At 36.3% G+C, this 12,700-nt stretch overlaps 1 protein-coding gene across 1 annotated transcript in view; it reads left to right on the forward strand.

Annotated features, from left to right (window-relative positions):
• Window positions 1-10,379, forward strand: part of LOC140150133 (broad substrate specificity ATP-binding cassette transporter ABCG2-like) — a 40,692-nt gene extending 30,313 nt beyond the window's left edge. Inside the window, exons 10-16 of the mRNA XM_072172137.1 lie at window positions 228-293; window positions 4,495-4,580; window positions 5,145-5,234; window positions 6,098-6,222; window positions 6,727-6,881; window positions 9,221-9,310; window positions 10,164-10,379. Of these exons, the coding sequence (XP_072028238.1) occupies window positions 228-293; window positions 4,495-4,580; window positions 5,145-5,234; window positions 6,098-6,222; window positions 6,727-6,881; window positions 9,221-9,310; window positions 10,164-10,379 (828 nt within the window). The remainder of the gene's footprint in view (window positions 1-227; window positions 294-4,494; window positions 4,581-5,144; window positions 5,235-6,097; window positions 6,223-6,726; window positions 6,882-9,220; window positions 9,311-10,163) is intronic.
• The last annotated feature ends 2,321 nt before the right edge of the window (window positions 10,380-12,700 follow it).

Consider the following 12,700-nt stretch of genomic DNA (forward strand, 5'->3'; position numbering starts at 1 on the left):
ATTAAAGGGACACTCGGATATTTTTCGTATACGAGCGTAAATATTTTTCCTATAACTGCAACACTGAAATATTTCAAAAATCGCCTTTAAGATGGAGTGATATAGTCTCCAAGTGTTCTTTTATGTGGACCGGTGTATAGTAGGCAGTAATTAGACACCGTTTAGTATTTGGTTATGCCCCAGGAGCTCCCAAGTTATACCTTTAACGTTCACTTGGTTTATTTCAGTTTCGTTACTGCAGCAAGAGAGCTTTTTTAAACTATTTACGCAACCCCAAATCGTCTTATGGTCAGGTGAGTTACCGGTGATAGTTAATTAAAATTTATTATCGATCGCAAGCCGCGATCGACGTCAGTTGTGCACACGAGCATGCGTACGATTTATTTACGAGTATTATGTATCATTATTAATTATCCTATACATAATCCTGCTTTATCAATCATGATTGGATTGTCGTCTGTAATCGTGGTCGTGCAATTTATTAGGATTTTTTTTCTTTTGAAAGAAAACCTTAGGTCTACTCAGTCTCTCCGCAGGACAACCCAATTCTTTTGTTATGCAAGGCTCACTCAGTCATTTAATGAGGCAATACAAACGATCGAATTTGGTGTTGAAATGAGCAAAATTTTGAGTTACATCTTTTCAATGTAAAATTAATTTTCTCGGCCAAATGAAAAGCAATAATTTTATTTTTTTTCAGTAAATGTCAGGAAAAACTGTAATGCTTGATACTGTATTTTTTTCAAATCCTAGTGTTAAACTTAGGCGTGAAATTCAGTCATTTAGTGTAAGATTTTCGATTTTGATAGGCTTCAACTCTCTAACTTTCTAACGCACATCACCGTGAGCAATATATCATAGTTTTGTCAGAATTTCCGTTTTGATTTCACCATTTTTTACTGCCGGCCGAAAATTTTCAAAATCCACGCGTGAAATCTGAGGCTAATATGTGACGTGTCATGTCAAAAGGAGACATTTTTGGGCAGGTTATCAATTTTGAGGTTTTTACATATCTTAGATATAGAGATATTTTGCTCCACAACGCCGTTTCCCCCAATGTAATCGGAGATTCCTAAATGAAGATATTGAGTTCGTAAGTTATGGTATTATGAAATTGGAAATTGAGATATCGGCCTTTAAAAATATTATTGACAATGTTGGGAGTAGGAATTACCTTGAAAGATATCTCAAAAAATAGAAGATGACAGTTATATTCAGGTCTGAAACTATCAAACAATATTATTAACATTAACAACATCACAAATTTGCAACAAACCCAAATTGTGAAAAAATCTCCCCTGGGCAGATTTTTGGCTGATCCTGCCCAAAAGTGTCTCCTTTTGACATGACACGTCACATATTAGCATTGTGGATCGATATCTCTGGGTGCCCGGCCTGGCTAAAGTGTTGCCAGAACTTCAATATAGCAAAGATATTCCCAGGCCTAGCGCTCCTACAGGGTGTATCAAAATGATTGGTACCGAAGACTTCTCATTTTTTGCCGAATTGTTTTACTAGTTTTTGTGTCCGTTTAGGACTAATTGTTTAAATATTTGTAATTATAGTAGTTTTATCTTCTCTAAGAATTTTAGATCATAACGATAGCACATTCTGTTCAGAAGTTACATGATTCTAAAGGAAAGTAGGTGTTTTTACACTTTTCATCGTAACGCTGGATCAGTAGCGCACCATTTCAAAGCTCTATTTTACTGCAAATACCTTGTGAGAATGATATGTTGAAAATCATGGAAATGTTTAATATTTTCCTTGCCTATTTCTTCATTCATAATATATATAAATGTTATAATCAATATTTATTGGTTGAGAGTAATATTATTGACTTGAATAATTTAGGTGGGTGAAAGAAGTTTGTGTATATCAACACCTTCCATGGCGGTAATTTAAATTGTAGTATTGAGATTACTAAGTAGATGGTGTGGCAGAATGGCTATAGACTGTATAGACAGTGTATTTTAGTTTAGACCTTGGAATGGCCCCACAGTATTCCACACTTCAGTGTGCATTCATAGTTGAGAATGACTGGTTGACACGAAGCTATGGAGAATTGCAGAGAAGATTTAGAAGACAGTTACCAAGCGCAAGGAGTATCCCATGCAAACATGCTATAACTTGCAATGTTTTAAAATTTGATATGGGCTTGCAGTTACAGAATGGATCCATCCTAGGTGCTTTAAAAGTTCTTTCAAGATAGGGCTTCACCTCACACTCCCAGAGTCGTAAGGCAGGGACTTCAGGAACTATCGTTCTAAAGCAATTTTATGCTAAGTAGACTGAGGTGAGATATTGAAGAGCATGTATGCAATAAATGGTTCAAGCAGTGAACCTATTCATCTTGTGTTGTGTAAGTAAAACCATGATTACGTCGATCTTCGTTTAAATGACAATAGCTCCCAGATGCATCAACCTATCAACTTCAGATTATTAGATCAATAAGTTAACATATGCCCCTTTCTATTTATAGTACAAAAACTATATTAATTAGCAATTGTATATTTTTGATTAATTTTTGAAAATGTCACATAGCCCGGTACCAATCATTTTGATACACCCTGTATGACACTGATCATGTTATGAGGATCTTTCATCACGTGAGTGATTAATTATTTGAATTCATCATCACCGTGATCATCGGACCAATGTGTTGAAATTTGCTTTTCCTCAAAACAACTTTGCCCAACAATCTTACATCTTACAATTGGGCAATATTTTAAACAAAACTTTCATTTACAAAACATAAATATTACGCTGTATGTTTTTTCAAGCAAACTGTTTCGAACACACTTCCAAATAACCTTCGTAACATCCCCAGACTTTCGTTATTTAAACGCCAGCTTAAATCCAATATTTGTAAATTGATTGTTTTATGTTTGTTTGTCAATTTCGTGCTTTACGCGCTTTGAGTTCCTCATCGGAAGAAATTGTGCCTTATAAGAACCATTCATTATCATTGTTAATTTAAACAGGTTTTTGTTTTTAAACAAAAACCTGTTCAAGCAATTAATTAAAAATTGCTTGCCTAAAACAGAATAACTTGGATGTTAATACTTGTCCTAGTGTTTCAATTGTCATGAAGGTGACTGGGTATGGTGCCTTTTGTTTGTGTTTGTTTGAAATTTGTTTGTTTGTTTGTTTGCTTTTGGAAACCCACCGAAAGTCATAATGAAGCAGCCAAAACAATGCAAGGTTAAACATGGAAGTTTATAAAAACCTATTAAATAACCTAAAGAAAAAACGTTTGTGGCAACAATGAGTCTTGCATTGAAAGTCATGATTAAAATGTGGTGAGTACCACTACCATCCCTACATACACCCCCACTACCCACCTCACACACCTCTGCACCCCCATAGGCCTACAATAATATTACATGTATACCGTTACATAATAATATTTATATATATAGCACAGCTATAGCTATACATTTAGAAAGTATGTCCTTTAGCGCTAAATTATGACAAATAGGCCTACATGTCCAATTAAAAACAAACCCGAACACAAGTCCGAAGGGTGTAATGAAAATGCCAACCCGCGATATAAAATTCACCTGGAGATAGGAGGGACAGAAAATTAAAATCCCCTATAATAACACGCTAATTTTTCTAGGTTTGGACAGTGGATTTTCCCATGGACCTCATCCTAGGTAAATAAATAAACAAACAAACAAACAGACAAAATGGTTTTCATAATCATGGAATCCATAGGCCCTATAAATTGAAATTCCAGGCTATCACGGGAGCAAATTTGAAAAATTCACCTCATTTACCAGAACACCTAATTGGGATTTGGGCTAATCGCTGGTCGGGCAATCCTGGCTTTCAATGGAAAAGCGACCTGGATGACAATCAATGGAAATATCGATTATTTCTGCTGGTTGCTCTCGAGATAAAGTACTGAGTTTGACATTTTCGGAGCATGAAGGGAAAAAGGGTAAAATAAAAACGGAATTTCTGACAAAACTATAATATATAGACCCACACGAATTGCCTTACAGAGGTGGGAAATATCTTTCTTTAGCCAAACATATTAGTTTGAGACGCTAAAAAATGAATTCCGTAAAAAGCTCGCGGGCGAACTAAAGGCCTATAAAAATCAAAAATATCACACTAAAAGACACAATTTGATGCTTAATTTTTACACCAGGATTTAAAAAAAAAATGTATATCCAAGCACTATGTTTTTAACTGACATTACTGAAGAAAAAAAATATTGCTTTATATTTGACCGCGAAAATAAATTTCATAGCAAAAAGGTGTATCTCTGAATTGTGCTGATTTTAACATGTATCGATCGACTTTTAGAATCTTTTAGACTTAAAGAATCGGTTGTCCAGCGTTCTAACTGTACTGGTCTAGTGATATGAAAATACTATTCTTAAAATACGACCATATTATCAAAATCAATATTAATGTTGTGATTGAGCATGTTGAGTATGAATAGGCCTAGAGACACTGATATTTTGCCTTTCTCCAACACAGGTCCTAATGATCCTATTTATGGCCTTGCTTGTTGGTATGATTTTTTACCAAGTCGACAAGAGTGCAACCTCAGGAATCCAGGATAGGTCAGATATATTGAGATGATGATGATGATGGTGATGATGATGATGATGATGATGATGATGATAATGATAATGATGATGATGATGATGATGATGATGATGATGATGATGATGATGATAATGATAATGATGATGATGATGATGATGGTGATGATGATGATGATGATGATGGTGATGATGATGATGATGATGATGATGATGATGATGAAGACGATGACGATGATGATGACGTCAAGGATTTGCACCCCCTTGGGCCTAATACACCTGCTAATGATGTCAGCAAAACTCTTGAAAATGTAATTTGGAGTGTCCTCTGTGATGCAAATGTAGGCCTACACGAACATATATGAAGATATTTTCAAGATTTAATAATTTAAGGGGTGGATGCGGGGTTCAACTGCGCAGAACGCAGTTGCCGTATTCAACCCATGTGAGGAGCTGAGTACAAATTAGTCCACAGGACCAACAGCATTTTGCGCATGTATCCAGGCTTGGCATCCGCTCTGCACTTATCATCCACGTCTAAATCTCGTTAATGCCCTATTATGGCGTATGTATTTTTTTCAGAGTGGGGGCATTTTTCTTCATTGGGTTGCTTGTTCAATCAATGAATAACGGAGCTGTGGAACTCTTCCTTGATGAGAGAGTTGTTTTCATGTAAGTAGCCTATCAAAAGATCGGGACGCGTGTCCCGGTGAAAGTTAAAAGTTGTGGTCGCCTGCTCCGCAGCCGAAGGATGATGATGATGATGATGATGATGATGATGATGATGATGATGATGATGATGATGATGAAGCCCAATGAAATAATTTGGTTAAATCTTTCCCAAGAGCACCCAGCGGACATAAATGTTGAAAAATAACTACACTTAGCCTAATGTATCTGATCGGATTCCCGGATTCGAACATTTGTATGACAACGATGCTCTAACCAAATCTGTGGGTATTATGTATTCATCGTTTTTCAAACAACAGAAAAAAATCGTTCCGATTCCGAAAGTCTGTTTTTACATCAAAAACAATAGTTCATTTATCTACCCAGAGAATTATAAGTGTGTAATTTCATCTCTACGATGGACATCATTCTAATAGATATATCGAAGTAAACAGCCTCGTAAGCAATATCATCGGAACCAACGATCCTGGCAGAAAAAGCCGGAAGCGAACAAGTGGCAGTGAAGCCCAAAACAAACGGCTCTTTTCAGAGCCACCCATACACCCAATAGATATCAATCTCCCAATCTGCTCACTTGGTTAGAGAGTCGTGCTGGTAATACGAAGGTTGCCAAATCGGGTCAGATGTACTGTTTTACCAACGATTATGTGCGCCGCGCTGGTCGCTCTGGTAAATAATTAAAGCAATTTGTTTAACCAATTTACCGCGAGACCGAAGTCTAATAATTTCATTAACAGCCTATTAAATTATGTTGTCCGTATATGTAAAGTATAATAGGCCTAACCTAAGTAACCTTTTATGTTTGACTTTTGTTGGCGTTACCATTCTTTTTGTTTTTGATGCAGTCATGAATCAGCCACTGGGTTTTACAGAGTATCGTCATATTTTGTTTCTAAGATATTTGCTGATTTGTTGCCACAACGGACTTTACCTACTCTGTTATTTGCTGCAATTACATACTACATGATAGGTGAGGGTTACATGCTAAAATGGATTTATGTTCTTTTTTGTAATTGCATATCTTGCAAACCAATTTTCAATGTAAATCGTACGAAACTCGGGAAGCTGCAGTGCACGTGACGTAGCCAGGGGGCAGCTTCCCTTGTCCTCCTCTTGGCCATGTTGGCCTCCTGTGGGATAAACAAATGAATCTGAATCTGAATAGGCTGGCCGCCCTGATATGATATTTGACATTTTAATGCCTTTTTTGCATTTTTTCAAATATTGCCTCCCTTGAAAGCTGCCTTCCCCTTTGAAAAAGCCATGGCTACGCCATTGGAAGCTGCGAAGGATTATTGTGCTATATATGTTTAAATGGTGTGCACTTCTTAATTGCAAGTCCTCGAGTATTATGTAATGATTATGTCACTATGATCATCGACAATCTGTAAACATGGTAAAGGGTGCAGAGGCCTTATGGGTTTGGTACGGCGCACTATGAATCACTAAGGTTCTTATTATATGTTTCTTATAGGCCTCAGACCAGAGCCGGAGCATTTCTTTATTTATACGCTTAACCTGGTTTTATCTACATGGACATCGTGCGGCATCTTCTTCCTGATTGGAGCCAGTGTCAGTAAATTCGCAAATGCCGAACTTTTTATTGCCATAACGTTTGTCCTGCAAATGGTAAGAATGATATAGGCCCTACTATTCGCCTGTTGCACGGTTCCATGATGTAAGGAGAGCCTCGAACTGGCATGACGTGAAAGAAAGAATTACATAACTTTACGCAATGTTATATGACTGTTTCAATTACCTTTCATGCATGCTGCCAAATCGAGGCTCTTCTCACACATGGCGGAACCATGCAATGGGTGAATAGCAAACCTCCGACATTATTTACATTAGAGAGATTGCGATGTTCCAAACGCAGCACGTGGAAAGTACGTTTTCACGTTAATACGGTGTTAAATATTGCTAGTCTCGGTTCCAAACTGGATTGTGCTCATTCGTCACGAAGGAGAACAAGTCAGCTGGAATGAAGACTATAATATTTGATCTAATCTAATCTAAGTCGATAGAGGGCATAGTGATTGAAAAAATAACAGTAAGCTGAGTCTCTGCCTAATTCAAACAGGCCGCTTTTGATTTTGACTAAAATTTAGACCTACTGATTAAACTTAATAGTTTTTTTGTGCTCCCCAATATTATAGTTGCCCAAAAACATATATTTTGGTAGATTAAACATTTGTTAAAGATCACTACATCCATACATCATGACCTTACTTTCAAAATGAAACTTTTTCGTCCTGAAAATTGGGCGCGTTGTATGGACTTAGACATGAGGTAAAATCAGCATATTTCAACGTAGCATCTGCGTTTTATTCTACGTTGGTATCCAAAATGGGAAATCGCAATGTCATTTTTTGTACGCAAAGTATCACATTCATTTCAATGGGCAATCTCTGCGTATGAATATTGCGTTTAAATTTAGTCCATTTTTGGAGCAGCGCCCCCAGGCGCGCTCCCTATTTCACCAAAACAACCTACATACGAATGGTGGTTCTCCGTGACTTTTTCTGATTCACCATTGAACAAATACGCGATAAATGAGCTTAAAATGAACCCCAAAATACAGGTTAGTCTCATCCCCGCTCTGTATTTGCCACTATCAGAAACAGCACGACATAAACCGAATGATAAGGAGACTGATGATCTCTGTGACAACATTTTTGTGACCCTTTAGTGAATGTTATTAATAACTTAAGGGTGTTGTCGAGTTGTCTGTATCATGATGTGATTGTTTCCTCATGGTCATGTTGTGTAGTATAATTGGGTCAATTAAGATAAAATTCGTTAGAAGATAAGATGTGTTTCATGCAATATGATTCATCTGTCGTAACTAGTACATGATTATGGCCGGGGTACGTGTTAAAGGCCTATATGTTGAATTGCACCACAACTGATTGCATGATTATATTAGCCTACTATTCCTTAGCCATATTGCTAAAAGGGAACACTAAGTGTGTTTTGTCTATTTAACATGGCAAGAAAGTGTTGGTGAAAACTATGCGCCTTTCTGAATGGTTTCAAGTGGGTTTCAAGGATCCAAGATGTGACTACTATACGGTTTGACTACAAGAAAAAATCATGAAATCCTTTATATCCAAATAAATTATAGTTAGCCTGTACTGTCGTTCGAAATATTGACATTTGATCCTGATGTGACAAAAAAAAATAGCAAAGATTGTTGAAACACATATAAATGCATACAGTGAGTTCACTTGTACTGGTCATTTAAACATGGCATTTGCCGTGATAAACTTCAGTGTAGCACAAACATAGTCATTTTCAAGACGAATAAAACATAGGCAACCTTGTCCTTGGCTCATGGGGCCCAATAAAATTGGATTGGACATTTACTCCTCATTAGATTAATATTCTTCGCAAGTTGGAATTTTTCTACAACATAATCACATATAAATATATTTTGCATCTGGACCTATAAATTATTTTTCTTACTGTTGTGAAAAGAATAGGCCTATTAGTACGTGTAAGTCAATGTTTGTCGGGATGTGTCAACAGTCCACGCCTTTGTTGGTGGGGTGTGTGTGTGTGTGTGTGGATGTGGATGCGGATTGGGGTGTGGGGGTGCGCGCGTGTTTGGTGCGAGCTGAGGGTATTACTACAAATGATGATATCACACAAAACTTCACACATCAGTGGTTTCGTGCAACAAAGATTACTCTAAATTTAGCAGCATGTAGACTGACATTGGACTCTGTCATATTGACATAAGCTTAAAAAGTTACCTTTTCAGAGTCTGAGTTGAGCAAAGACGTAGCTTGCGTTACGGCAAGTTACGTCTTTGCTCAACTCAGACTCTGATAAGGTAACTTTTTAGCTTACTCTAAATTTGTTCCCCATTTTATAGCCAAATGATGAACCTTGTCGCTGCTCATCCCTTTTTAAGAGATTTTTATTAACACATCGCTGTACCTTTACAATCGCTATCTTTGTTTAAGTTGTTTGTAGGCTTCCTGATCAACATTGAGTCATTACCAGTTTGGCTAGCATGGCTAGAATACCTAAACTTAGCAAGATATAGTTACAAGGTATGTGCAATTCTGCATAGCGACGAAATAACTATGTGTCAATTTCTTAACATTTGCTCTGTCATATCCATTCCACTGAATTTAAGAACAGGCATTGCATTGTTAGTAACATGTACCATACCTTTCTGGTCTTGAAATAAAATGACGTGTATAGCGACACTCTGGCTAATCAGTTGCTATATCGTCAAAAATGAAAATAAACTCGACATAACATTTTTGTAACTTAAAACAGGCGTATACCGAGTTATTAGTATTTTGTGAAATATGGTGATTGCTGTTTGGAAACATTATTAAGTTGTTCGTTTTGTTAACACAGATTCTGAGTATCAACGAGCTGAAAGGCATGGTTTTCTGCTATCCGTACCCAAATAATTCAACTTGGTAAGACTTGCCGGTATTCGGTAAAACATAAACAAGAGTAAAATAGCGTCCTACGTAATATTATAATTCCTTGCTTTCTCATACTGATGAATCACAGTTAACTATAAGCCGTCCGCTTTGTATTGTGCTGACCAAACATATATTTTCAATCCACTAAACTCGCACAAGGTTTTACAGGTTAAAACATCAAGAAGGATGACTATTGGCATGATTTACGGAAGTGCCGTCCAAATATAATAAACATAAAATTTTTCACTAGGTTCGTCGTTCGAAGTCCATGTCCTCCAAATGCTTTATAAATCTGAATAGGAGACATAAAATGTTGTTCAAGTCTTACGTAAGCTGCAAATACATTCAATGTGATGCAAATTACAAAACAAAATCAAACACTTGAACGTGCCCATTGACCCGGATATAAATAGCTAAGCTTTGTATCACTTTGGTACTTATACTACTTAAACAACATCTGAAGGAATTGAAACAATATCTGAAGGAATTGAAACAACATCTGAAGGAATTGAAACAACATCTGAAGGAATTGAAACAACATCTGAAGGAATTGAAACAACATCTGAAGGAATTGAAACAACATCTGAAGGAATTGAAACAACATCTGAAGGAATTGAAACAACATCATAAGGAATTGAAACAACATCTGAAGGAATTGAAACAACATCTGAAGGAATAGAAACAACATCTGAAGGAATTGAAACAACATCTGAAGGAATTGAAGCAACATCTGAAGGAATTGAAACAACATCTGAAGGAATTGAAACAACATCTTAAGGAATTGAAACAACATCTGAAGGAATTGAAACAACATCTGAAGGAATTGAAATAACATCTGAAGGAATTGAAACAGCATCTGAAGGAATTGAAACAGCATCTGAAGGAATTATGTCTCACGTCTCAAATATTAAAATTTACAAAATCTTCCAAATGTGACTCCTTTTAGCAAATCATATATTTGGACACTTGGATTTAGTTCATTTACCTAAAACCGAAATTTTATTAGTCCATTAATACTCCTGAGCACTACCTGCCGATCTAATATTGCCACTGATTGGTCAATTACATGATATCTTCACTTTAATCACCAATCAGAATGGAGCTTTGCAAATAATTCACCCCAATTTTTGTGTGTGGTGAAATTATTCTAAGAATGTTGCTGATTGGGCCAATTGATAATGAAAACTTCTTTTGGGCCAATCGGAAGGTAGTTCTCATGGGGTTAATATGTTGCACACTTTCTTGTTCTCGTTTCAGTGTGTCCGGTACCGACTACCTTGAAACCCAGGGTATAGATTACTCAGACTGGGGATTGTGGCAGAATTTTGTCGCTATGGCCGTCATGTGTGTTGCCATCTTTGTACTAGCTTATGCGAAACTAAGAACAATTAAAAATTTAAAATAGCCTATTATAAAATCATTATATGTGATGTGACCAAGCAAAATCAGTCGAAAGTCGGAAATATTGATTTTCAGATATACCCAAACAAAGGAAATGATTTCTTTTGTTGCCTATTGTTTTGGAAACACTTCAACTGTTCATATCTTTGGAACTTATCCAGACGTTTTATTAGACGTAAAATATTTGATGTAACATCACGTTATTTAATCTGTTTTCATTCTATTTCCAGTAATGTTTGATAACGTAAAATCGATACGTAACATGTTATCGATTTTACGTCATCAAACATTCGTTAGAACTTAAACATTACTGAAAATAGAACGGGACTAGATTACATAACGTAGATATGTTACATCAAATATTATACGTCTAATACTCGGAGTCTGTATACTTCTTAAATGTTCAATTTCAATGGAGGTTTCAGCAAAATGTAGTGATAAGAATGATTAATGCAATCATATAGAAAACTGAAAATTAAATATGCTCGACTTTAGACTGACGTTGCATGATCACACCACATATAACTAGAGCTGTGTATACACTCAAATGAAAGAACAGTGTTTGTGTAATATTGGTTAGGAAAACATGTCATTTGCGAGACTTTCTCTATTGCACTTTTTTTTTACTCACCCTGTATTAAAAAATAAATTGTTTTAATAAAAACATCTGTGTAAATGTCGAAACACATGAACTGCGGGCGATATTTTTTTCTGATAAATATTTGCATAGGAACCGCATAGTCGGAGGCAAGGTTCATTATTGATCGGAGATTATATACGTAATTATAAGTTATAGTATGTGTGTATGCGCTATACTCCGTAATCAGTAAGTTTGATGAACAAACGCATTTCTGGCAGAACGACTCGTATCGTAGTTGTATGACCTCTCGACTGTGGATCCAAAGATTTTATTACGTGTCAGACTTACTTTGAATCGCTTTTTAGAACATGACAAACATGAGATTTTTCTACATTTTTTGTCATTTTAAAACGTCATGATTTGCTACCAACCGCAATGTAACCGCCTTACGGGAATTCTACGATTGACGAAATCACAATGGATTCCACCCTATAGCGTGATTTTGGACTAGTGTAACATAAGGTTGCAGTTCCGGTTTGACGTTTTACGTAAAAATCGCAATCGCTCTACTGTGTATCGCTGAATCGACTTCTTCTGAATCAAAACTTAGTGTCTGGCTTATTTATTGTGTGTACAGGTTGAACATAAAATTACAATTTGGAAAATAGTATTAGGCAAACATGTCACTTATTGATTGTATTGTAATGAAATAAAATCAGTGCTCTACAAGCGACGATATTGGCAAGTAGTCTCATGTCTTTGTGTAGTAGCAAAAGTGACTGAATTGCCGCTGGTCGGTGCTCTTAAGATGGATAATTTAAACAATGGGGCATTGGAAGTATACTTTGATCAGCTCGTAATCGACGGGCCTTATAACATCGCGGATTAATATCAATATATTTTATTTCGAGAATTGCATTGTGACATCTCGCCAGAAGTATCACAAATTATTAATTCAAGCCCTATACTTTGTTTACTTTATTTAACATGCACACTAATAGACCAGACATGTCAACTAA

This window comes from Amphiura filiformis, chromosome 4, assembly GCF_039555335.1.
Source record: "Amphiura filiformis chromosome 4, Afil_fr2py, whole genome shotgun sequence".
In the NCBI taxonomy this organism is placed as follows: domain Eukaryota; kingdom Metazoa; phylum Echinodermata; class Ophiuroidea; order Amphilepidida; family Amphiuridae; genus Amphiura; species Amphiura filiformis.